At 42.8% G+C, this 27,638-nt stretch overlaps 1 protein-coding gene across 1 annotated transcript in view; it reads left to right on the top strand.

The window, feature by feature from the left end:
- Positions 1-4,786: 4,786 nt before the first annotated feature.
- HEPHL1 (hephaestin like 1) overlaps positions 4,787-27,638 on the top strand; it is a gene marked incomplete at both ends in the record, with an annotated part of 32,566 nt that continues 9,714 nt past the window's right edge. Inside the window, 12 exons of the mRNA XM_084201028.1 lie at positions 4,787-4,956; positions 13,397-13,641; positions 14,421-14,633; positions 16,430-16,609; positions 17,497-17,751; positions 18,771-18,939; positions 19,623-19,759; positions 19,914-20,045; positions 22,448-22,659; positions 23,081-23,231; positions 24,319-24,531; positions 27,043-27,256. Of these exons, the coding sequence (XP_084057154.1) occupies positions 4,787-4,956; positions 13,397-13,641; positions 14,421-14,633; positions 16,430-16,609; positions 17,497-17,751; positions 18,771-18,939; positions 19,623-19,759; positions 19,914-20,045; positions 22,448-22,659; positions 23,081-23,231; positions 24,319-24,531; positions 27,043-27,256 (2,291 nt within the window). The remainder of the gene's footprint in view (positions 4,957-13,396; positions 13,642-14,420; positions 14,634-16,429; positions 16,610-17,496; positions 17,752-18,770; positions 18,940-19,622; positions 19,760-19,913; positions 20,046-22,447; positions 22,660-23,080; positions 23,232-24,318; positions 24,532-27,042; positions 27,257-27,638) is intronic.

Below are 27,638 nucleotides of genomic sequence, written 5' to 3'. Positions count from 1 at the left end.
GCTTCTCTTAATTAGGATCAAAACTTACTTTTTTTAGCTTTGTTTTAATGGCTCTTAAGGTTGAACAATTGTTACTTGCCCAGCCTATTTGGCAATTTATTGTAATCTCTTCAAGCTTGCAGTTCCTTTCAGTGCGCGCAGTTAAATGCCATCATTGCATTCCTTTACACTCTTCAAATTGAAATAACTTTAGGGGTTTTTTACAAATGTATAATTGGCTTCTCTGAAGTCTAAATTAGTTTAAGTTATCATACTTTTTTGATGGTGTGAGAGATAATGGGTTTGGCTCAAAACCTTGACAGAAAAGAAAAGATCTGTGTGCTGTTTCTGACACAACAGAGACCCTTTTTTCTATTTCACACCTTGCCTCAAGATTTGTCAACAGCTGGAAATGTACCAAAGCAGCTGTTCTGCAAGGAGACTGTCCACATGGAGATGTACAGAGAAAATTATTCTGTACTAATGATCTCCAGACAACCACTGTGGTAAACACCCAGTCGTGACCCTGAGCTAGGTGCATGGACCAAATGGCTGGAAGGCAACGCCAGGGAGCCATGCGGGCTCTGACATGGGAATCTGGAGGGATGGGTTCAGTTTCCATCCTGCCACAAAACATCTGGGCAATGTCAGTCAGATTCATCGTGTCATGTGTAATATGGGATATAGCTGCACTTCTAATATCTTCACTGATAGTAGATCCTTGTTATTCTTGGAGTTCCAGCAGCCTTTTTGTCCTTCTATTTCCCCCAGTTTCGGTTCTCAGACTTGGAATGCTCCATGCTGTGTATGCCAAGGAAGCTTATCTCACCAAAGTCCTATCCAGAACTCCAAACAGAAATTCTGAATGCCTTTTGAGATTCCTGACCTACAGTGTGAACTCAAAAGATTCAAGTAATTCACATGCACCTTGTGTGACTACCCAAGATAACGTGAGGTTTATGTTCTGTTCACTACTGCTGCAACTCAAAAAACTTTTTGAAAGTGCAACAGAAACCGGTTTTAAGTGATCTACAAAGAAACTTTAATGTGTGTTTGTGTCTGGAAAGGATGGGACAACTGATGAAGGGAGAGGATGTCTTGGTTGAAAGGCTGATGCAAAACTTAGGAGGATTCATTTCCGAGATGTATCACAGACACTCTTGTCACCTTGGGATAGTCACTACAGGCACAGCTCCAGGGCTGGTGGCAATACTAGCCGAGGGTAATCTTATGCTGGAAACAGAGACCAATTCCCCAACCTGGATTGCAATGGTGACACAAATTAACACAACAGAGGCACCAGGAAGGATCAGCTATGAATGGGAGCAACTACTATCAAGAAGAAGCAGAGGAAGCAGAGTAGACAATCTTCATGAACATCAGCTCATCATCTGCTCAACAGAGAATCAAAGCTGGGCTTCAGTAGTAGGCAGCCTGAATAAAGTGCTCATCTATGATCTAATATCAAGGAACTGACAAAGGTCAGCACATCCATCATCTCTCTTCATTGATTTTACTTAAGCCATCACAACTTAAATATTTTAGTTTGATCACTAACATTAGTTAGCGCAAGTCTGGGCGTTAGTGCACTAACTTAAGTTAATTCTTGCAATAACTCCTGACTTACTTGAAAAGAAAGCTCTATTGGTGATGCTTCGGGGCTCATTCACAAACTGGTGTTCAAGATGTTCACCCTTCGGTCCTATGAACATTGCTTCTCATTGCAAAACTTTGAAACCCAGCCATGCTCTAATTTTAGCCTTCAGAGGGACAGAAAATCTCAGAGTAACCCACAGCCAACCCCTTTGCTGAAAGGATCCTGGACAAAGTGACAAATTTAATCCCATGAGCTCACTGCTGGAAGGGAGCTTCCCAGAAATTTTCCTGATGCAAGGACAAAAGAGCAGTTCTTTCATCTTTTTCTGAGTCACGCCCACAGCACCTTCCCGGAATGCAAATGTGCCTGGGTTTAATGATGTGACAAGGTAATTAAGTGTTAATGTGTGGATGCAAAGGGTATACGAGTTGCCAGATCTACTAAGTGCTGAAGCCAAGCTAAGGCGTTTACCAGACTTACAACACATTGCTGATATAGGGTGCTAATGTCTACACATTATTCCTGTTACACAAGGAAATTTTACGGTAATAGACAAATAAATTAACTTCATATTTGAATTTTAAAGAGGTATTCTAACAAGAAAGCAGCCAGGACCCAATCAAAGGTGCATGAGAAGTAATAGAAAAACTAGGACATAGCACCATTATTATTTAAATGACTATAATGCAGTCAGATGCCAGCTCAGAATTGGACACTCCCCCTTCGTATTCCCTATTAGCTTGATGCATTTGTGTTATATTAGTCCACATATACAGAGATTTAAACATAAAACAGAAATCTTCAGTTACAAAAAAGCACACGGACAGGAAATCATAATAATACTGTCTAGATTAAATTGGCTCTGTACCCAGTCCTTAAATATCTCTAATGGCATGCAAATGGCTGATTTAAGCAATTGAACTCCACACAATCTCATTCAAAGTACACAGTGCCCTATAAATAAACATATTTCCTACTCAAATGCAAATGCTTGTTACACTATGACAATGAATATTTGCATAACAGGCACGAGTTCTTGTAAATGCAGGTGCTTGAGTGACAGGTGATGAAGTCTGTAACTCCCCTGGGCTCAGTAGAGCTCCTCTGGGCAGGGCAGGTATTCCTGGGCCCTGTGAAAAGATGACAATGGTATGCTGTTAGCCTCCAAGTGATCCCTTGGCCTTTTCACAGGTTTGTAGCCCAGCAGCTGGCCTCTCTGTCCCACCCCAGGGGCATGCTCGATGGCTGTGCCACGGGCAGGCAAAGCTCAGCTCGGCGCCCACTGTCATTGTGTTTTCTTCTGCTTTCTAATTACGCCTGTTAAAATCACAGCGCTTTTAGTCATCATCATTTGAGTAACGCAACAAAGTGACACAATAAAGCAGTGGAAAAGGAAGATGACTTGAGAGTATCAGAGTTTTGGAAGAGAAGATACATACGGAGATGAGAAGACAAGAGGCTGGGCACAGTGTGGTTTGCAGCAGAAGAGTGAAGAGATCAGCAAGGTGTCCAGGGATATCAGGAAGACTGTAGGTGCTGCCTCTGAGGATCAGGATGTCCGTACAACACCTGTATTGCCCTGTTCCACAACACCTGTGTTGTCCTATCACCTCTCCTATTTCTCGTTGTTCATCGATTAACTGACATGAGCAAATGAACATCAGCATGTATCAGAGAGAATTTTGGGGACCAAGGGCCTCCTGCTTTTATAACTGTGTCAAGCTGACCATTTGCAGTTTGTCTGACTGTATCCTTAACCCACATATACTGGGCTTTCAGTCCTCATAGCTAAAGAAATGGAAAGCATAGCCTAAAAGCACCAAAAACTTCTTTAGCATGATACTGCATGTGTCTGTGTGCCTTGTCTCTTAATTTAGATGAGACTTATCAAGGTCCAGGTGGCTGGAGCTGGGCTGCTGTGAACAGCACCTGTTTTTTTGAGTTATTCTCTGTGACTTCAGAGATACCTGCACACCAGAGAGGAGAGGGGAGCTCAGCACAGCTGATCATAGGTGTGGCCATCACTGCCACATGCCAGGGGGTGAACCTCAGCCGATTGTCACATAAAACATCGCTCACATCACTGAGCTGCATCCTGGCGGACAGCATTAAACCTGTGACTTCCAAATCTGTTTCTGAAGCCTCCTGCATCCCAAGTCATGGATAACCATTAGCTTCCACAGGAAGAGGTCAGATGGTTCTGAAGCTGAAAGGGAAATTTCACAGCTGTTAAAGCTTGCAATGAGTCTCAAGAACTCTATTCCAGAACTGCAACTTTTTTTATACCTGTAGTCACATAAAAATCAGGAACAGAGCAGTATGATTTTGCAAAATGTCCAGTCACCTAGATGATAGCTTTTTGGGATGTTTCCTAAGTGGTTTATAATATTCTATCCTATCAAGTATATGTTTACACTGGGCTTTGCCAAGATGGTAACACAGATATCCTCTTAGAAGAGGTTAAGCTGTAAAGCGAGGGAGTGATTTTCTAGAGAGCTACGTGGGCATGTTAATTGCCAAGGTTAATAAAAGGGTGATCTTCGTGTGCCTCAATTCTTAGGTGTCCAAATGGAAAGACTTTTATAAAGGCTCTAATGCTTGTAAAAGGTACCCCATTTTGGGCACTCTAAAACTGAATATATTCAAACCAATTGCAGTCATAATAAATAAATCAGAAAACTATGAGAGGTACTGGCCAATTCTTTTGCTCCCTCTGATAATGCTGGATTAAACCTTAGTGTTATGTCATTAAAAAAAAAATTAGGACAACAAGATGCTATTTTTAGAAATCTCAGACATGATCAAGAAGTTAAAATAAATTTTTTTTAAACAGGGTTTTTACAAGGATGTCAAAACCACTGACCCCTCCTCTGCCCCAGTATGCCATATCACCTAGTCTGGAAAAAGAAGGACTAAAAAGCATCCAGACTTCTAAAAACCACCAACCATCTCTAGCCTGAACAGGCAAGTGAGTAATTTACTCACTAACCAAAGGATTGGCAAAGGTCCTGCCATGACAGCAACCTTCTCCCTGCTCTGCATAGCCTGGCTCTCTACCTATCCCAGTCCTAACCTGCTGGAAAGGAGGAGCTTTGCTCTGTCCCTTCCTTATTTATAACTAGTTGAGAGCTGGGAGGGAGGGAGGGGTGAGCTTGCTGTGGTGCATCCTGCTGCTGCCTGCCCGTGCCAGCCTCGCAGTCAGCACCACAGATGCCTCCCGCGCAGCGCGGCGGCCGCCTCCGCGCCCTGGGCTTCCTCTGGCTGTGGGCGCTGGTGGAAGCCAAGACCAGAACGTACTACCTCGGGATTGTGGAAGAGAACTGGGACTATGCACCATCTGGGAAAAATCTGATCACAGGGCAAAGCCTCTTAGAGGACAAGTAAGTGACTGGGGGCTTGGGTAAGCTGGAGGTGTACCAACAACTCCAAAACAAAATTGGTTAATGTGGTAATTTTGCTGCAAATGTCTTAAGACGGCCTTTGCCTTGTTTTTATTCTGATGATGTTGTCATAGGTGGGAATTCAGTTTCAAGGCAAGAGTAGACTTTGATTGATTTCTCTTCCATTGTGGTCGATTAAGCAAGGTAATAGTTAGCATGTGTTTGAAGAGGATGTTAATGAACTGATATTTGTCAAAAAAGCATCAATATGGGCTCAAAATCCCCTACCTGTGTTTCATAGAGATGCAGGTATCCCTGGGACTTGGTATCAAAAAGCAAACTGCAACTTTGCTGTAACCAAGCACAGTCTTTGCAGTAAAACGTAAAACTGGCATATTATGTAATTTTAAGTATTTCCCCTGATAAAATTTGGGAAACTTGGTAAGATATTATGAAATTCAGATGTGTATAGTACCTACGAATGGGATACAAGTCCCTATATCCATGCAATCTATACAACTGTGGGGGCTTCCATTTTGGAAATGTGTATAGACAAGGTCTTAGATACACAGCAGTGAATGGTCAGACAGAATTCCTGGTGAGCTCTGAAACTGGGGACTGTAGGTGAGCACTGTGATGGGTCCTGCCTTGGCCAGTGAGAAGGTGTCTGTTCCCATGCCCACATGGCTGGGGCTGGCTGTGTGTTCCTCCCAAAGCAGGAGAGCTGGCCTGGATATTCCATGGAGATGGCTCCGATGCCTGGTCCCTCTCTAAAGAATGATTTGGGTTGGAAAGGACCTTTAAAGGTGCTCTCGTTCACCTCCCCTGCCACAGTTAGGGTCATCTTCAACTAGGTCAGGTTGCTCAGAGGCACATCCAAGCTGAATTTGAATGCTTCCAAGGATGGGGTATCCACCACCTCTCTGGGCAATGTGTGCTGGTGTTGTACCACCTTCATTGTTAAAAATATTTTTCTTACATCTGAATTGACTCTCTTTTTGTTGAAAACCATTGCTTCTTAACATCACGGAATTCAAATGTGTGGGAATATTTTTAACATTTCATCGATGTTTTTGACACACTAGAGGTATTTTGGGGACCCCTCCTCAGTGTCTAGGCTTGGGATTGGAGTGAGAGCTGTAAGGAACTGAGGAGGTCCTGGTCTCTGTACCAGGTTTGGAGGCTCACTGGGAGCTGGATGCTGCCTCCCAGAAGCTAGAAATGGAAATGTACTCTCTGACTTTTCAGGAAATCCCAAGCAAGTCTGGACATGTGTCTAGTGGTAAGTAATTTCAGAATCACACAGATGAATTTCATAAAAGAAAATATTTTGTCACAAGAAGGAGATGAGAAAGAGCTTTATTTTTCAACACAAATTTATGCTTAAGCTTTTAATAGCTAGAGGTCCCACATGGCATCCAAGTCAATAGGTATTACATTTATAGGTAGAATTAAGGTGAATAGTTTGTTCCCAGCCCATGAAAACAAACTTTACTGGCAAAATTGTTCTTAATTTATATTAAATGCCTGAATTTCTCACTTTCTTAACCTTTGTAGCAAAGGAAAGCTTTCTCCACTTAATAAACTAGAAGATCTCTTACAGATCTCTTACAGATTAGTACATTAACTGAAGAGCAGCTAATTATAAATCAGCTTCAATGGAGAGATATTCAACAGAGAGATACCACAGAGAGATTGGAATCTGTTCTGTAAATTGTACTTTTGAGGCCATGTGCACTTGGTGCTCCCTGAACATCAAGTGGCACATTTACTTTTAAGTTTGTGACATAAATGCAATTTTTTTTACTAAATGGCAACACAGGGATGGAAGATACCTTATGTCTTCAGTCATCATGGCAATGTAATAATTACAGAATGCTAATTACAAAAGGTTTACCCACAGAGGATTTTAATCTAGACTACACATTCAAAGCTGGGGAGATGTTTGCCATGAACTCCCTACGTGCAAAATAATTAAGTGATTTTTGTTATTTTACTCCACTTTTAAACCGTATTGAATTGAGCCAGGATAAATGGCTGTATTCTGGTATAATACTGTCTGCTTAGGCATGTGTGTTAAATAGTGAACCAAAAATAGTTATTTTGACTATTCAGCTCTTTAGGATAATCTCTAATGTAAATTTAAAACAGCACAATAATGGGCTACTTTTCAGCTAATAATTGGTTCCTATGGATATTGTAAAAAAAGTAGTTCCATAAGCAAAGTTCAAGGATCAGTTTCCAGGTAGGGATAGGCATGCCTTTTGAGCCATGTCTGTTCTGCAAGCAGCAACACTCAGGCTCGCTGAGCCAAGCACTTCTCACCTTGTGAAGCATCTTCACAGCACCCATCTGATGGGGCACTATCCCAGTTTTATTGAGAGCGAAGTGAAGATAAAGAGGTTGCAGACAAGCTGATTATCTTTAAAAGAATTGGTGCATACACAAGAAGGAATGCTCCCTTTGATTCCAGCTAGCCCACAGAGATACAATCAAAACCACTTATTCCTCAGTACTTAATGAAAATCCTGAATTAGCAAGTGTGCAATGGAAAGTGTTACATTACCTGGATCTGATAGCAACATTTAAGAGATGATTTTCAATGTTGCTTGCCAAAGCCAATAACATCTTCCTCAACCTTTAGCTTTTAGTAGTAAGGAAGATAAAGGGGGCTTTGGTAGCTGAAGCATAGAGCTAAAAACTAGATTCTGGCACCAGACACAGCTATGCTGCTCAGTTCCTGCTGTGCTGCTGCTGAGTGAGCTGCCTCTGGAGCCAGGAATCCTAGTGCTGCATCAGAACCTGCCTGGGTGTGAACTGAAAAGACTGCCTCTCATCAGAGCTGATTAGCCCAAATGAGCCCTGTCTTAGCAGAATTATTCTGCTTGGATGGTAATTTTTTATCATGCCTTGTCTTACTGCAGTGCTCCAGAGCCAGCCTGCTGCTTGCACAGAATAAGTATCTTGCTGGACATCAGTAATTGTAAAGCAAAAAGACTAATGAGGCTGTTCACCTCTTCCCTTTGTCTTGTCTAAGCTTGAAGCCTCAAACTTTCTACTAACTCATAACTTGGAGTGTTGTGAGTAAAACCAAGACATTTCACTCTCTGTTCTCCCTTCAGAAATTAAACTTACATTTTCTGGAGCACACAGGGCTTGGGAAATTGCAGGTCCAGATTACAGCCGCTGAGCATAGGTGAGCTGTGAAGGTGGTCAGTGTCCCTTCCCACCTGACATAACTGCTTGGGGAGCTGACATCATTAAACCATGCTGGACAAGACACACTGGGTGCAAATGCTGTCAGTGCTGCTGGATGTGCTGCAGATCCCAGCGAGATTTTGTGAGTTGGGGCATGGGTATTGCTGCTGCAGGAGGGTGAGCCTGGATGTTTTCTGCTTTCTTTAATGGTCACATGGAAAATGGCCTTTCAAGAGGAAAATATACCTCAGTGTTGTGGTTTGACATCCACCAGTTATTTTTTTCCCCACTGTAGCTCAGCCCTCAGGATTAAAGTTTAGTTGATAATCCCTTGAGTTTACCTTGATACGAGTTTATATGATGGGCGCTTAAATCTTGCTCTGCCGGTGGAAGATGTTTGTAAGTTTTGCCTGATGGAGCAGCTCTTCCCTTCTCTTTAGGCCACCAATCCTACATTTATTTATCTGGGCCAAGTCTTGCACCCACCAACACTAACGGGTGTTTTTTGTTAGCACAGCATCAAACACAGTTTGTGCAATTTGCCTGTGAGGAGATCCCACCCAGAGAAATGACGGTGAAACTGTCGTCACAGATGCTACACTAATGGCTGAGTCATTATGAGGCCAAATAACCCAATTGCAACAGCAGAGATGATCATTGTGGGAAGGGTCAACATCAAAAAGGTACTTGAGGTGAAATCCTGGCTCTAATGAAGCCTGAGAGGAGCTTTGTTACTGACTTTAGGGGCAAGTTTATTGTAGGAGTGAAGCCATCATACCACACCAGTGACACCTCAGAGCCTCATCTAAGATTTCATGGATTTTATTGACCTCTGTGGCTCATGTGGGTCAGAAAAAGCCTAAAAACATCCTTTGAGGGCTTTGTGTCTCTGTCTTTTGAGGACACTCACCTTTGTTGTTCGACGCTTTGTGGTCAGGGCACCATTTAGAAAGGTGAGTTGGCACCACTGGTCCCCCTTCCCTGGCTATCCCTCAAGGACAGACATTGCACTGGCCTGGGCATGGGAGTCATGGTTCCTTGGAGGGTTACCTTGACCAGGTTACGTGACCCAGGGGTTAAAACAATTGTGGTAGTCTGAAGCCCTGTCCTGGCACTGTCCTGGTTACCTTCAGCCACAGGGAAAATCAGGAACTTTGATGAAATAAAATGGTCATTAAACCAAACCCAGAGTATGTAAAGAGGGTAGAGAGTAAGGAAGGTTTCACCATCTACAGATTTTAGGGAATAAACCTATAAAGATGGTTGTTTAAACCATAATGATGGCTATGAGTGTAAAGTCTATGGGACTTTAATGGTACAACGACAGTAAAAAGGAATTTTGCATTTGCGTGCATTTGCACCCAGGAGCGTACAGTAGCTATCTGGAATGTTCACCACAGGAGAAAATTTGGAGCTTCACATCTAGCAGTTATCCTGAGTGCTGTTTTTTGGCACTCCGTGGTGATTACGGCAACAAACAAACTCAGGAGGCTGTGAAATTGTATCTGCAAGGATCTGTCTCCAGGCTACTGAAGAGCTGTTTGCTTGGCCACGCACAAGGTGTCCTCCCATTTCTCACTGCTCACTGTAACACTGTGCTCGTGTAAGCACCTCTTGGAAAACATAACCTCTGTTAGGTTGTAGCCTTCAGATCAAAGGTAACACAAACACAGTAAAAATTATGGCAAAACATGTCTTTTGTGTGATAAAAGAAATAGGTGTAGAAATTACACTTCACACATGGACCTACCTGGAAATGAGAGATTGTCTGCATGTCTAGTCTTGATTTGAAGTAGAATCTATGTGACACTCTTGTTTTATTCTCTGTGGAAGAGTTGTATTGCTTGTCATTGCAGGGAGCTGGATGTCTATAATTATGCTTACACTCATTTTGAAGAACTAGAATTTATTCCCTGTTAATAATTCACTGTTCTGCTCAGGTGCATTTCCAACTTTTCTTGGAGCTTTGGAAGTGCTGAGAGTGGTCAAGCACCAAAATGTAATCAGACACAGAAATGAAGGGAGGATTTGCATGTCTTTCTTAGTCGGAACAAGATTTTTTATGCCGATTTGCAAACCTGCTTATCTCTATATGTAACCTCAAGACTGGCCTGACTGCAGGAGATGAAAAGGAATTTAGGAAGTACCATGGGTACTGCCCCAGAGGATGGAGTAGTCCCTTTTACTGTAGGAAGAAAGGCTGTCTGAGCATCATGACTTTATGGACGTGAAGTGCTGGCTGACAACTGAGTCAGAGGGAAATAGTTAAAATTTAGAGGAGCAGCTCTTACATTTGCAGATCAGAAAGATGGAAGAGGTTCAGACAGCACCATCATAAAGCCATCAGGAGGATGAAGCAGTTTGAAGTGAGCAGGAGAATACGAAGAGGCAGGGAGAAGCTTTGTCTTCTTGTGACAAAAGAGGAATGACAGATAGGAAACATTTTGTCATTGAGTTCAGTGTGGATATCCCTTCTGCAAAAGGACTTTAAGGACTTGAAGCACTGTAATGTGAAGTACAGCAACAAGAGGCACGGAGCTACCAGCTACTTGGGAAGGCTGAGGTGGGCCCCCAAAATCCTCCTGGATGAAATGGGACAGCCTGGGCACCTAGACTGTGACTCAGAACAACCTGAGTGCACTGTTTACAGGTACTGAGGGCAACAGAAAGGAGGTAGTGAAAATATATCTCTGTACACACAGAACATCACCTACGCTGTGTCTGGCTGCAGCTGATACCCATTGCACCCGTTTGAATAGTCCTCCTTTCAGAAAGCTAACACTAAAAGACTTCTTTTCCTGACTTCTAGACGGCTTTGAGTAGGAGGCAAGCACAGATCCAGATATTATAGCATAGCTTTAGGCACTGAGACTTTCTCAGTGCCTAAGCCTAGAGGGTTTTCTCACAGTAATTTCTTGAACTTTGATAACTAACTAGCTGTCTTTTGGGATCACAATCTATGCATTGAAAGGAGCTAGGCTCATGTAAAGCATTTAACAAAGCCTGACTAAGAGGTGCATTTTTCTGGGGTATAATTGTCCTTCTCCAGAAAAGACTGTATCCCAGGGTGTTATGAGAGCATGTGCAGTGTTGTCTGGACATAAAGACACTGTGATCATGACGAAAGCATGGTGCCACTGCACCAAAATATTTGGTGGCTGGTGAAATTGGAAAAAAAAAACTGAGGAAAAATATCTCCTGAAAATAGGGACTTTGTGAAAAAAAATGAATTTGATATTTTTCTTGAGAAAATTTCTTACAAACTATTAAAAAAATCAACTCATAATTCGAATTAGGACATAGCAATGTGAATACATTGCCATGAGGTGAGGAAGCACGTGCATTTACACTGCAGTCCTACTGCCACCACCTCCTACTCTGTGGTAAACACTCTGGTAGCAGCTCTTCCCCCAGGCAATAGAAGGTATTTTCTCCTTGGTGACTGTGGTGTGACTTGCCAGGTCTTGCTATGTCCACAGACTACAGACCTGCTAATTCACTGAAAATTCAAATTTCCTGGCAACTCATTCCTTAACCCTGTTTTTGGGGTGTATTTATCTGGCATACACTATATTCTGTGAAGAAGCAGAATGAGAAGCTTCTGTCCCTTCCCCCCCATCCTACCCCACTGTTTCTGTCCCAGCCATATCAGCAATGTTTTTATTGCTGCCAAAACTTGTGCCTTCTTATGAAGCGCACATTTCAAATGAATCCTTTTTGGAGGATTTTATATCTGGATCACTTCAGGGGTTTGTTTTAGACAGGGATCATGGAGGTGTAATGACCACAAGTGGGGGATGTTGTGTGTTATGGTGTCATAGAAATCACAGATTTATAGAAAGGTTTGGGTAGAGGGAGGAGTGGATATTGTGGTGAAGAACTTAAAGCAAATAGTGCATTTCAACTTATGTGACATCCTCCACTTTGGTGGCTTGCACTTCACAAAAGAATCTAAATGAAAAGGGGTAAGTAAGTGAACTGACCAGTGAAAGTCTCACAATAAATATGAAATTGCTTTATTTCTGCCACTGATACTTCAGGAAAATTTAGTTTGACTTTTTGATGAGTTTTTTAGGAAGCAAGAAAGTCCAATCAATCTTCAGGGGATGAAAAAGCTCATGGTCAATTGTGGCGAAATCGGTCATACTGTCCTCTGCTTGCTGTGTAGCAAAGGGTTTAATTTCTGCCTTCATTGAGTGCTATAATTAGGGATGAAGATTGTATACCATATTTACCAGCTGTAACATGGAGAGAATTTAAAAATGGATTTTATATCATAACAGATAAGATTAACTGGATCATCAGTATGATGTTATAGTTAAAAGGGCAAAATTCATTCCCAACTATGTAAGAAATATTGACTGGGAACATCTCTGGCCCTAGCTGGAATATTACTTGCCTATTGTGTGAGTTTTTTTGTTCAGACTTCAACAGTGATAGAGAAATATTTGCTTTCAAAAGAGAGCTTTGCTTAAGATTTGTGGCCTAAAGAGTGTCAGTGCGCTTGATTTGTCCAGAAGAAGGGTAGGAGGCAATTTAGTCAATTAATTAAAACTTATGCAAGTGTCTGCATAAAACAGGAGTTTCTGATGGTATGTGGCTCCTTTGATCTGAGAGAGAACTTGACTGGAACCAGTGGTTGGAGTGTGGAGCTGGATGATATTAGACTGCAAATGCAATTTAGGCTTCGAAGGGAGCAGGTATTTAAAAGTTATATTATGTTAACCACTGACCATATGGTGGGTTCTCCACCACTTGAAGTTGCTATAAACATAGACGCTGGAATGTGGAAGTCATACATTTCATGCAAAACACATTTAATGCTACTCTTCCAGGGAGTCAAGCTGGTTGATTAGAATCTCTCTTACTGGCTTTTGAAAAACCTTAATTTGGTTTTATTTTCCTTCTGAAAAGTCATGCTTTCAGAGCTGAGGTTTCAAACCTTCAAAAGAGGGAGAAGCTGTTAAAATTGAGCAGCTTGAGGCTTGAGTGGCTGGTCCTCAATGAAGGCTTGGAGCAACTGTGCTAAGGACCGGACTTGCAAGCGGGATGGTTGTTACTGTTCAGAAAGGGGTTTGGGGCCCTGCTAGCCCCATCCTGATGTACTCCTGAGCTTTAATTCAATTCCACCAGCCATGAGACGTGTCCCAGGGAACTATTTATCTGCACTGCAAGCACCAGTTATTTGATCAGTTCTTAAGATAGGTTTACTGTCTCTCAAATTTTCCCTTCCCGACACCAGGTTCGCAAGAGTGTACGCAACGAGAGGAGCCAACCGGATAGGACGTGTGTACAAAAAGGCCATTTTTAGGCAATTCACAGATGACACTTACTCCCAGGAGATCCCCAAAGCAGCATGGCTGGGGTTCCTTGGCCCAGTCCTGAAGGCAGAAGAAGAGGATGTCTTTATCATCCATCTGAAAAACTTTGCTTCCCGCCCATACTCTGTGCACCCACATGGCGTCTTCTATGACAAGGACTCTGAAGGTAAAACCTGGCTTGCCTTTTCCTCTCTTTTTCCCTGGAGTAACTAATATCATGGCTACAAGTCTGTCCCAGAATTTATTGTTATTGACGTTGACATCAGAGGACTTTAGATCACCCTCTCATAAACTCATCAGTAATTGCAGCTGATGACTAAAACCAGGAACAGCCACATCTCAAAACCTTTTGCCACGAACTTTCGACACCTGGGATAAACCCAGTACTGAAACAGGTTGGATGGGTCTTTTTGCCTGAATTATTTTTCTGAATCATAATTCACCAAAACATCTTCGCTCCTTCCTTCTGCCTCTAGTCTATTTGAACAGATGGAGTTCTTGCAACTAAATGTTTTCCTCTCTTTTAGCCTATAACAGACATGATCTAATTTTCAGAATCCCAGACCTATGCATGTGTATTTTTGTTAGAGGATTGTGTGGATGTGCCTACAGTCAGTATTCTCATCAGTTTCCTGTGAAAAAATATATACTGTTAGATGACAAAATTCTAGATGACTGATAAGAGTGAAGAGACTAGGAAGAAATGGAGCCTCTTAATGCATTTTAAAGGCTTATCTACCAATAAAAAATAGATTTTAACTCCCAAAATATTTGTGGTGAGATTGACAGAAATTCTGAGTTTTTATAAATTTCTCAATTATTCTGTATTTGTGAATGCTGCTATTATTTTATAAATACAAGTTAAACAGGAATAAATGACACAGTTATTTAACAAAAGCAACTAGGGGATGGCTAAAGTCTTCCTTTTTCCTTTTTATGTATTAGGAGCACTTTACCCTGATGGAACTGGCGGTAAAAGCAAAGAGGACGACTTTGTTGTTCCCGGTGGAAATTACACATATACATGGCCAGTAAGGAAAGATTATTCCCCAACTTTGGCAGACTCAAACTGCTTGACTTGGATTTACCATTCTCACATTGACACACCAAGAGATATTGCATCTGGTTTAATTGGGCCTCTGCTGGTGTGTAAAAAAGGTACTGAGCTAGAAACACTGATAGAGCAAGCCCCTCTGCCAAGCTTGGCATCTTAACAATCATTTTTGCTTACAGGTTTAAACATGATGGTCTAGAGTCTATCCCTACATAGCCCATAAAAAGGGGCAAGGAATAGATGGGCCATTCCAGGAGCATCCCAGGGTAGGTATTGTAGCTCTGGGACACCCCTCTTCCTGCTCCCCTTTGGCTTCACGATAGATTTGCCTCGGCTGGTGGAGGGACTGTGGCATGCTCTGTGACCAACCCGTCATGGCCGAGACCAAAAATAAGTATTCCCAAACTGGGGAAGTTTCAGGATGAACAAAGGGCTTACTGCTCAGGAAATCAAATGAGAGCTGGGTGGGTGTATTTGGCATTAGCATTTACATATTTGAAAGCACAGTCTTTGTCATTTTTTCCACATAGAGAGTATGTATTTATTTTTGGTTACAAGTTATATCTCACAACCTCATGGGGATGTGCATGGAACAGCCTGTCCTGTGTATTTTATAGCCTGCTAATGTTGTGCTGGAGCCATCATGAACCAGCCCTCTCCTCTTCATCAGCTGAGTCATTACCACTTCTTCCCCTGGGCACATGTAACTCTGCCACCTCTTTTCAGTAACTCCTGGAGTACAGAATCAGCCCTGATTTCATATGCAGTACTTCTGAGTGAAGTAGGTTCTATATATGAAGAAGAGAAAGACTTTAATGTGGAAAAGACAGGTCTGGTTTCCAGCTTAACTCACACAATTATAATGTCTTGGACTTACATTCTTCTCAAGAGCCTTTGAAATCCACAGAACTGAATATGTGACACTGAGCTGATAACTACAAGATAACACATGAAGCTAGGAGACAGCATATTCCAAACAATCCTAGCCTGAAAGGTCAGATTATCTACATGTTTGGCCTTGAATTAATGAAGGAGGATATCTACATGATGTAGTCCTCCAGCTGGTGGTGGTGGACACAGGACTCTGAGCAAGACTGAGCTTCTTCCCAGAGGAGGCAGAGGAAAGGAAAGTTTTCATGGGGTCAGTGATAGACTGATTGGAATGAAGTTTATACCTGCCAGTGGATAATAACAGACTACTCAGTATCACCAGTCCTATGGTCTCAGGTTGCTCCTCAAATAGATATGGGGATAATGATGTTGAACTTAGCCAGAATAAGTTTTGTTCATCCTATCTTCAGCCTTTTTAAATTTAAGTATCTAGTCCTAGATAACTCTCGTGGATTCCTTGTCAGTCTGTGGAGAGTGAGCCACATTTAGAGGGCCACTTTGGGGATATAGTTTAGAATTCACTTCAGTGCAACAGAAATGCAGGCTGCCACTCATCATTCCTTAATTCCTTGTCAAAAAAACACATGAGTCACTGGTTTCTGGATAGATCCAGCTCATGACTTGGCTCACTGTCATGAGCTCACTGTCAGGAACACAGATGCTAACTGACACTGACTAAGGGACAGGGTTGGGTGCAATGGCCCAAGGAGTGGGGAAATGGGACAACAGATATTGGCACGTGCTTGTGCTCATGTCAGACCAAAGAGATACTGAACTGATATCAGCTTGACTTAGCTTAGCTTTGCTTTCTGGAGGCATTGATCTGTTCAAAGTCTGATGGATGGGGGTCAAAATGCCTTAGAAGAGCAAAATTAGGTAAAATTCATCCTGCCCTGCAGACTGAGGGCAAAGAACTGTATTTCCTTGAGAGTGCCAAGGTTATTGTCATTTTTAAATTCAATCCCGTCCCAGGCTTTTTTTATCACTTTCCTTTTTGTTTGCAATTTAGGAACTGCAGATGAGACCACAATAGAAGGGACTGGTGCTGCTAATGCTTTTGCCCTGATGTTTAGCATTGTAGATGAAAACTTCAGCTGGTACCTCGATGAGAATATAAACACCTTCTGCTTAGAACCCGACACAGTTAACAAAGAGGATGAAGGTTTCCAGACCAGCAACCGAATGCATGGTGAGAAGGACTTTTGAGTAAATGGTGACCTACAGCAGTGACCAGGCTCTTTTCAGTTCAGTAGGACTCTCTGTCACCTGTGATGTCTCTCCTTTATCTGTGTCAGCAAGGAATGGGTCAGAATGTTGAAGTACTGTACTGATAAAAACCTCTCCCTGAAAACAGCATGACACTGGCAGAAAGGAGATTTGGCTTTCATGCCCAGCTCTGACATTTGTTTAACATTTTATCTTAGGCAATAGATTTTTGTCCAGCTGTAAAAAGAGCAAAGAAAGTTGCAGAGCAATTTGAGGTGTGTGTATTGAAAGAATTCTCAAAAGCCTTGTGGATGGTGGGCTGGCTGGTATAACCACTCCTGCCCTTCAGAGATATACTGGCCAATGGTACCTTGTGTTATTTGGACATTTGGTGTAAGTAGTTGATTCCAGATATTTCTGTACAATTTGTTTGTTCCAGGGAGCCTAGGAAATAAAATATTTTGCAAAATATGAGTCTCATTCTCCTAGCGTCCTGATACATTATCAGATGTAGAAGCTAAGGAGGATAGAGCTGACTTCACTGATTTGGCTGATAAAATTTTCAAATCTAAATTGCTTGAGCCTGGCATATAATGGTATATTTATGACGTAGGACAAGAGGAAATAGATTTCAGCAATGCTAAATAGCTGCAGAACAAGTTAATTTCATTATCAGGTCTTTTTGGTGATGACTTGGCCTTTGCAACATCCTGATATTACCCAGGATGTTTTTCACAGATGCAGACAGAACATTTGGGGCATTTGATCATACAGAGCAGTAAGACATATGTTCAAAATGCTACTCGTCAGAAATGGGACCAGAGGCACTTTTCTTTCACCTCTCATAAAGTCTCATGCCTTTGTTTTTAGCTATAAACGGTTATATATATGGCAATCTCCCCGGCTTGGAGATGTGTGCTGACACTTCCATGTCCTGGCACTTGTTTGGCATGGGGGCCGAGATTGACATCCACGCTGCTTACTTCTACGGGCACACCTTCACCAGCAGAGACCAGAGGGCAGACGTGGTCGGGCTCTTCCCAGCGACGTTCATCACGGCAGAGATGACTCCTGGCAGCCCCGGGAGGTGGCTGATAACCTGCCAGGTCAATGAGCACCTACGAGGTACGCTGCCATAGACCTCCCTCATCAGCCTCTGTTTTCTTTGGAAGAGAAAACTGGGAGATGTTTCCAGGGGAAGCGGGATTTGACACTTTTTTGGTGTGACTTTGGAGCAATTTGCCACTGTCTCACCAGATAAACATCATGATCATGAGTTTAGTCACCAGAAATGATACGGGTTGGGCCAAATCTTCAGCTAGTATGAATGACTTGGCTGTGTAACTCATGTGAGGAAGACTTGCTAGACCCAGCACTGTCACCACGGTTCCTAGGTAAACCCAAGATTTTGATGAGCAATGAGAGGAGCTTTCAACACCAATTTTTCAACAGTTTTTTTGTTGTAGATAAGTACTTACACATAAAAAAAAAAAAAAAATCACGCCAGCTGAACACTTAATAGCTTTTTACTTTATGGAAATCTGGCAAAAGTTGGCAGTATTTTCAGAACCATTATGTGAAGGAATTTGATGGTGATGTTGTGATATTTGTGTGGTGTAAGACCTCAAAAGCGTGTATCATAAACTAGGTGTCATGGCAGCGGGCAATGTGTAATTATCACAGTGGAGACGAGTTGGAAGAATTTTTACACATTGATTCCAGCAGGGTTTGCATCAGGCAGAACAGATTCGATTCTGGCAAGCAACAAATACCTTCAGCAGAAATAACCAGTCTGTATTTCAGTGGAAGTCAGGGGGAGATGATGCTATTTGGCAGATATCTGGAGGCACTCTGACCTCCAAAATCATTCTACCACCATTATGCAGATTAAGAAATTGAGTAAGTCCACTAAAGAGTGTCATTGATGTCTATGGGTTTCACCTATTGCATAAAGTGTACCACCTTGCAAAGGAAGGGTATCTGGCCCGTTGTAGCCAGAGAATGTATTTTGAAGTAGAAATTTACTGTAGTAATTGCTTCCAATCCATGTAGCTCCCAGAGAGTTTTGAATGTACATTTGTATCGATGAGATTGCTGACTCTGCAGGTGGTCAGGAACTGTCTCCAGACTCTTTCTTCTCCCAGGTGGCATGGAGGCACTATATGATGTTCAGATCTGCCAGAAAAACCTGTCTCACTCTTCACCAATCCGTCATAAGAGAAGATATTACATTGCTGCTGAAGAAGTGCTCTGGAATTATGGACCTGACGGTTATGATAAATTCACTGGGCAGGGTTTGAACGCCACTGGCAGGTAAGATTTCTTGTCAACTCCCATTGTGCTTTAATTTCAGGAGTCTGTGTGCCACTGCCCCAGTGATTCACATGGGCTAGGTCCTGCACTGTCATTAGTTTTAATTGAAAGGGGCAGGGAGGAATGTATTTAAACAGCCTTGTCAGGAAGCTAGATGCATAACTCTGATGCTTCAAGGTGCCTTCTGGAAGCACTTATCTTACTCCATTAAATCCATGGAGAAAGTGAGGCACGCCAAGTTCAACACAGTTAATGACCCTTCATTGGGACTCTTCAGCCAGCTTTCACACTTACAATCAGTGCACTTCAGAGGTGCCACAGTGGCAGAATTTCCCCCCACCCCCAATATTACTGATGGAGACAAATTGCATTATAGTGTCTCCTAGAAAAGCCAACAATGGTTAGACTCACATTGTGCACAGTTCTTGCCTAAGGTAACTTGATATAGATGTCTACCTAAGTAAATCAGGGTTAAACATAAAAGTCCAATGTACAATGAATGCTCATTTGTTGGCTAATTCAAACCAGTAATACCCTTCTTTGTGTGCTAGAAAAGTGTATGCAGATTAGTAGCTTGGAGGGGGTCATTTCTCCTGTGTCTGGAGTAATAACTTTATCTGAAATGAAGGGTTCTGCTTGAACTTTCCAATTAATTTAGCCAGTCTGATTTGCTAATTCCACAGTGAATCTGCAACATATTTCACACAAGGGACGGACAGAATCGGAGGGCAATACTGGAAAGTTCGCTATGTGGGATATACTGATGCAACGTTCAGTAAGAAGACTTGGTCAGAGGACATGAAGCACCTGGGAATACTTGGTACAGTGAATATTTTCCCCTCCTGTCATTTCATCATGTTTGAATGCAGTACTGAAAGGGGCCTTAAGGGAATTAAGTGCAAGCAGCTCTCTCTTCTTTTGGTGGAAATATGCTGGAGAGCAGTCCTTCTAATACCTTCTCTCTGTTTTTTAAGGCCCTGTTATAAAAGCTGAAGTGGGAGATACCGTGCTGGTTACTTTTGCCAACAAAGCCAGAAGAAGTTATAGCATTATGGCCCATGGTGTAAGCTTCAGCAAGCTGTCAGAAGGTGCTCCCTACTTAGATGGTAAGTTTCGGCTGCATTACTGGATCATCACCTCTAGAATACTTGAGCCCCAAAATCTGCTGGTGAGCTGTGCAGGTTTGCCCTTTTGTGGATCCTAAGGCAGAGAAAGGATGATTTGATTCGTTTGCATCTGCCCTTCATGTCACAATCAATGGGACTCCACAGTCTGCAAATGTGATGGTTCTTCTCCTTGGATATGTGCCAGACAAGATATCTAAAACTAGATGAGGTCAATGCTGAACAAAAGTCACAAGCACAATCCAATTTCTATTAATTCTTATCTAATACTAATGCTCCATTTCAAGGAGTGGATCTCCTCCAGACACACTCCAGAATTATGACTCTTAGGATTTGTCTTGATGGCCTGCTGAATCTTTGGCTATAGCTATCCACATGGTCTCAGCTGCATCACTCCCAATTCTCTAATCCAGGCTAGCCATTGCCCTTGCTTTACTGTCAGGACAGTCAGTTTCAAAGGCAGCTTTTGTCTGATTTCCCTGGAACTTATATAAAGCAGTGATAATCCTTATTAATTCTCATAAATACATAAATGCTGAAATGGAGCATTTATGAAATTTTTCCTCTCATTTTGTGCACCTTTTACAGTCAGGGACAAGAAGACCTTCTGGAGATGTGATTCTGTCTCCACCAACCACAGAAGTTTAGAGTTTGAGTTAGGGACTAAGCTTGAGATGGCCCAGTTCAGGTGAGATGAATCCCATTCATAGCATCTACAGAGATAATGCTGTGGTCTCTGGAAAAGTGCATTTTCAGCACTGGAACATAGTTTTCTTGTTGCCTAAATTGCTTTGTTTCCACTACAACACATCAAAAGAAACTCATGGGACATAATCCCTCTTTTGAAAATTGTGCTGAGAGAGAATTAGGTCAACATGTAAAACTCATCATACAATAAGATCAATGCAAAAGGCTTTATTAAATTGTTGTCTCTTGTTCCCAACCTTGTAACTCAACAAATTTGCCAGGAGGCAAAACATAAAAAAGCAATTGGCTTGAGTTCAGCCTTGAAGTTATCTGCACAGATCCTAATGCCACCCTTGTCAGAGATAGCTCTCCAATGGAAGTACAGCTTCCTGCTTGCAAAACTGTTGTGATTTCATTTATCAGTCCCTGGTAGCAGTGCCCTTCAGCACTGCACACTTCAGTGTGTAGCAAAATCAACCCCAAACCTACAATTCAGCAGCCTGGTGAGCTGGCACACCGCTGGGTCTTTGGAGAGAAACCTGACTCCAGATTCATCAATAATCTGTCTGCTTCTTCTTCTTTCCTTTTAACTCTTGTGCCATGGATTTCCAGTACATCTATCTACAGGTATATACATGCAGAAATCCTGTAGGTATACATGCAGAGCCCGTAGCTTTAGGCTGAGGGTAAATAATTTTGCAGAGCTTGTGCATTGTCTAAGTGCAGCTTACTCATGTGAAAATACTTACAATAAAATCTAGAGGTATCTGCAGATATATGGGGGGGTTTTTTCAGTGCTCTCAGGAAATACCCTTGCATGTTGCATTTGGCACCTGTCAGTCTCAGAGGGCTTTTGACTCCTGGTAAATGTTTGCCTTATTGAGGACTGTTGCAGGATGAACCCAGTAGGATTGGATACTGTGGAAGCTATAGTCTGTTTTCTATTGCAGTTTGTAGCAAATAGCTGTGCTCAGATGCAATACTGCTATTTTCACTTGTGCATAAGTTTCTAAGATTTTCTTGGAGTACTAGAGACTGAGCGTGCTGAGAAAATATAGACAATGGGTGCTTAAGTGTCAAAGACAATCTAAATCCACTCTTTGCATAGCAGCAGACAATGGCCCAAATCCTTTAAAAGTAGCCTCCAACAAAGAACAATATCATCCACTCTGGAGGTGCTGACAGAGGCTCCTGTGCATTGCTATAAAATCAAAAAGAAACAATTACCAGGATCAGATTTGTTTTGAATTTCTAAAGAGCCACAGTTCCAGCTCTGCTCCCTAATGTAATTGATTTGTTGGCACTTAATGAAAAGCAGAGTCTGAGTTTGTGCCACAGATTAATTCCACGATAGGGCAGGTAAGTTACAAACATTAGAGGAAGCCGTTTGAGCACCAGGATGAGCTCTGCATGTCTTGCCTGACTGACTCCAGATAATCCAACGTAGCGTCGGAAGGTGTCTGAGTGGAGCAGCTGAACTTGTTCTGCGGGGAATTGGCTTGGTTGTCCCCATGGGGCTGGGGTGGGATGTTCCCGTGGCACAGCTGCCCAAACTATGGGATGGTGCTTGAGCTGTGGTGGCAAGGGGGAGCTTCTCCATAGAAATCTGTAGCTGTGCCCGACTTCCATCTAACTCTTGTAGTCAGGAAGACAAATCCTTCCTGTAATCTTGGTGCATCTCAACTTTGTCTCTCCAGGCTACCTGAAGCCAGGAGCCCACGTCAAGCCAGGCGAAACCTTCACGTACAAATGGAGGGTGCCTGAAAATGGAGGTCCAACGGAGAGTGACCCCCCGTGCCTGACCTACCTGTACTATTCAGCCACCGATGCTGTCAAGGACACCAACTCTGGCCTCGTGGGACCTTTGCTGGTCTGTCGGAAGAACGCCCTGAATCATGACGGGACACAGGTGCCCATTGTGAATATCTGCTTGTCCCTCAGAGCAGGGTGGTGCACTGGGGATTCCCATGCAGGCAGTTTGCCCAGATCCCAGCTCTGTTTACAAAGATTAAACAAATGTTACTCCTCAGGGTAAAAGCTGATCTAAGGAGATAGTTAAGAAGACAAAATCACCATTCCCTAATAGGCTCTTTCCTAGCTTTTCTGTCTTTTGCATGCAAGTAATAACTCTTTTCACACCCCCTAATGGACACTCTATTTATCCTTCTGGCTGATGAAAAGGTGCCAATTCCTGTCTCTTTGCAGACTTAGTAAGAAGGTGGCTTCAAGGAAAAGAAAGCTTTGTTATAAAAACCTATTCATTTTTATTGAATAGACTTTTTTTTTTTTTTTTTTGTGTGTGTGTGTCTGATCTTCCTCCTCGTCTACAGAAAGGAATAGACAGAGAATTTTACCTCCTCTTTTCAATCTTTGATGAGAATGACAGCTGGTATCTGAACAAGAATATTGAAGCATTTACTGGAGACCCTTCAAAAGTAGATGAAAATGATGCTAATTTCATGGAATCCAACAAAATGCATGGTAAAAAATATCAAATATCTGTTAATGATACCTTTTATTCAAGCATATTAGGAAGATGAGTTGGCAGGTTTTATCATCATTCATAGCTTTCTGCACTGCACTGGAGAGTGAGCTGGAAAGCTGTCAGTCAGCTTATGGCCAGCTCCTGATGCCCTTGGAGTGCATGCTGAAACCCCAGTCACAATGGCAATGAGTGCATCCATCTACCAATACATCTGGAAAAAGGGAAGAGAGCTGTGGTTTTAGATAAAAGACTTAGTTCTGTAAAAGGGCACAATGCCAGAGACAGGTGCAGAAGAAGCCAATGCTCACCAGTGTTTTAAATTTCACTGCTGTTCTTGGCAATGACTCATGCATTAAAATCTACCTGCCCTGCTCTGCTGTCTCCCATTTGGGCAGTGACCACCTCTGGAAGAGGAGACACAAAGACTAGGGGAATGGCCAAAAATATTTTACAACATCATTTCTGGATGCAAGTATCTGACTTCAGCATGGATCTCCTCCAAGGTATCCCTGGGATGACAGACTTGAGCAAATCACACAACCTCCCTTTAGATATATATTGTTAGAGAACTCTGGTGCTTTCGGGACCTCTTTTGTTCTTCTTCTAGGACATGGATCTCATACCAAAGTTTTGTTCTTTTATAGCATCTTTCATACATTGATCACAGAGAACAATTTGAGGATTAGGGAGTTTTGCCTTATAACACCCTTGTAACTCAGACTCTTTATGGCCATAGCCTTAATGACGTGGTTATACATTCTCCAGGCAGAAAGGAGGTACCAAATTTGTACTTGGCTGGTGTCTGGGAGGTACACTCAAAAGCTCAGAGGAGGAGTGCTACATCACAATAGCAGAGAGCTGTTACAAGATTTTACAGGCTAAAACCAAAGAGGTAGAAGTTCTGAGTTTATAGGAATAGCCCTTAGATGTTAATTTGCTGTCCTGCAATCCTACTTTTGCTTCACAAAATGCCCCTTTAGTGACTTGCTGAGTCATGAGTCTTTGGCCAGGTGGGTGGTAGGAGACTCTGTGATGCATTTCTGTGGACCTGCTGTTAACCAGGATTTTTTCCTTCTCCTCCAGCTGTCAATGGCTACTTGTATGGCAATCTGCCAGGCCTGACCATGTGCAAGAATGACAAGGTCTCCTGGCACCTCATTGGGCTGGGCAGTCACTACGACATGCACGGGGTTCATTTCCAAGGAAACACCATCGACTTGAGAGGGACGACAAGGGACGGGCTGGCCTTGTTTCCTCATTTATCAGGGACAGCACTAATGCAGCCTGACCGTGTGGGTATGTTCATGAACCGGCTTTGGTTGTGTGGCGCTTGCAGATACCAGTGAGACACAATAACAGACAGTGAGATGCTCTGCCCTGCACAAGGAGGCTGAAAGGATGGAGAGAGACCCTGGGGACTTGGCATAGATGAGAATTCAGGCTGGATTACTTTTCTTGCAAGGTGTATAAATCAAATATGCATGTGCACCAAAAACCAGAGCCTTTAATGACCTGGGGATGGACAGAGCAGCAGGCAGAGAGATAGCTAACAGGATGCTCATAGAATTTTATAATTCTCCAAACAGACTTTTTTAGAAAAGCAAATTCACTGCCATGTGGATAGTCAGCATCATTTAAGGTATTTTAGGACTTCAACAAAAGCTCTTCAGTAATAGTCAGTCTTTAGAGTTTCTTCAGAAGCTTATACATTAAAGGTACTTTTAAATCTCATGGGTAATCTAGTGATTCATACTTCAGACTATGAGAGTGTGAGTTGTTGTTTGCTGGAGACACCAAATAATCTTCATAATATAGAGTACAGCATTACTTGTCTTTACATTGGTGCAACTCTGTTTAAATTAACAGAGTTATCAGGGTGTACAAGGCAATGCCAAGGGCCATCCGTGGCCAGGGCACCTGATAGAAATGTACATTGGAGTTGTGTATGTGCCAGGTTAGACCTCTGTTGCAGATGCTGTAAGACAACTGAAATTTTTCTTACACAAATCCCAAACATTTCCACTACCTGTCATGAAATTGCTCTCACACAAAACAATTATTCTAAGAGATTATTAATTTTTGGCTAACTTTCTACCAGCAAAAAGGGAAAGGAATTACCAGATACTTACAATCACCAATGCATGGGATTTTATTTTAATTACATGTTATTTTATCTTTTTCATCTCTTTTGCCTCTGAAACACAGGAAACAGACTGAGATCTAGTCTGGACAAAGCTATGCTTCTAATACTAGTTCTATCACTGACTCACATACAAACCAGCTGTGAAAGTGCTTTCCTCCTTCACACAGTGCTAGCAGGTGGAGCTGTACAGGACAACATCACAGTCAGCTTCTGCTTGAGGAAATGGGGAGGAGAAAAGGAGAATATAAATATTAAAATCTGCCCACGAACATGCCAAAACATGCTCCCACAATCACTTTGACCACCAGAGCTACAAAAAAAAAGGGCCCGTGGTGGCTTGGCCTTTCATGGATGGAGGGAGTGCAAAGGGTCAGAAAGTTACAGTTTATCTGAAATGTGCAAATAGATAAATGGTTATAAGCAGGCATTTCTGTATTATGGGTCTGTATCTGTATTGCAGAGCCCTTCATCAGCCTGATTACACCAAATAAGCTGCAGGGGCTCCGTGGAGAAGGCTGGTACAGTGGCTCTGTGCTCAGGGACAAGGAACCAGCATCTCTGAAAGACACCCCTTGTTTCTCCATGCCTTTACTGAGTTTTGCAATGAGTGCTTCCTCCTCCTCTTCCTGTTCCTCATGGGCATGTCTGCAGCATGGGCTCGCTGGCAGTGAGGGCTCACTGGCAAGCTTATTCCTGCTGCCAGACATCTGAGTGCTTTTCAGAGTTTCCTTGGCCAAGCTGATCTAACTCAAATAGAAGTAATTTGTGGTGAATTTTGAGCAAAGGTGGAGCAGGCTGGTTTTTCCTATGGAGCAAAACAAGGTCAAGTCCTGTTGGGTCCTGCACTTGGTTCACAATAACCCCATGCAATGCCAAAGGCTGAGGCAGAGTGTCTGGAAGAATTCTCAACAGAAGAGGTCCTGGAGATACTGGACAACAGCAGCTGAACATGAGCCAGCAGTGCCCAGGTGTCCCAGCAGGGCAGTGGCATCCTGGCCTGGATCAGGCAGGGTGTGGCCAGCAGGAGCAGGGCAGTGACCGTCCCCCTGTGCCCAGCACTGCTGAGGCCACAGCTCCAATGCTGTGCTCAGCTCTGGGCCCCTCACTGCAAGAGAGACATTGAGGGGCTGGAGCGTGTCCAGGGAAGGGAACGGAGCTGGGCAAGGGGCTGGAGCACAAGGGCTGGGAGGAACAGCTTGAGGGAGTGTTTAGCCTGGAGAAAAGGAGGCTCAGAAGGGATGTTCTCACTCTCCATAACTACCCGGGTGTTAGTCTCCTCTCCCAAGGAGTAACAAGTGACAGGAAAAGAAGAAATAGCCTCAGGTTGCATCAGGGAGTTTTAGTTCATTGGAGCAGGCTGCCCAGGAAGTGGTAGAGCCACAATTCCTGGATGTATTTAAAAGATTGTAGAGATGGCATTTAAGGACATGGTTTAGTGGTAGATTTGGCAGTGCTGGGTTAATGGCTGGCTTGATAATCTTGGAGGTCTTTTCCAGCCTAGAATATCCTATCATTCTATTTAAACAGCCCCTTGCTTGACTTTCCATACAGCATTTTACATTAGGATTATCTGAGGACAGATCAGAGATGTACACAGGACCTAATTTGCCAAGATGCTTGTTAGGTTTTTTAATGGCTTAAATGTCACGTGCTTTTCTTTCCAGGCACATTCAAAGTGGTTTGCAGGACTTTTGATCACTTTGTTGGTGGGATGAAGCATCTCTACGAGGTCAGCAGCTGCCGCAGCCCCAGCGGAGCCCAGCAGCCGCGTGGAGCCATGAGGATCTACTACATTGCTGCAGAGGAGCTGGAGTGGGACTATGCCTCAAATAAGAGCTCGGCACCAAAGGTTTACAACATCAGCAGCTATGAGGAAAGGTACCCAACCCAAAAAGCAGTGTGTGCACAGGACACACTTACAGTGGAGGGGAAATTTGAAGCACCGTTTCATGATGCCAACCTTGTTTTTTTAGGAGGAACTCTTAGCCAAACATAACATGAGAAAATGTATTTACAAAGTCACAGCCTCTCAGTCTAGACTAGTTCATAGGCACCAGTTTCAAATGCTTTCATTTCAGTGTCTTGTAATGCTGTTGAATTCAAGAAGGCCTCCAAGTTTGTGTTCCAGCCCTGGCTCAACCTTACAGTGATGCCCCCAGCCCTCTTCTCTCCCTTATTATCCCCAGCCTTGCCATCCCAGACTTCTGGTTTTCATAGAGGAGAAAGTCAGGCACCTGTTCCAGATGAGAGCTCCTGTAGG

The sequence above is a fragment of the Fringilla coelebs genome (assembly GCF_963513975.1).
Source record: "Fringilla coelebs genome assembly, chromosome: 2".
NCBI classification, from domain to species: Eukaryota; Metazoa; Chordata; class Aves; order Passeriformes; family Fringillidae; genus Fringilla; species Fringilla coelebs.
The sequence above is the reverse complement of the archived record's forward strand: the minus strand, read 5'-3'. Positions and strand labels throughout refer to the sequence as shown.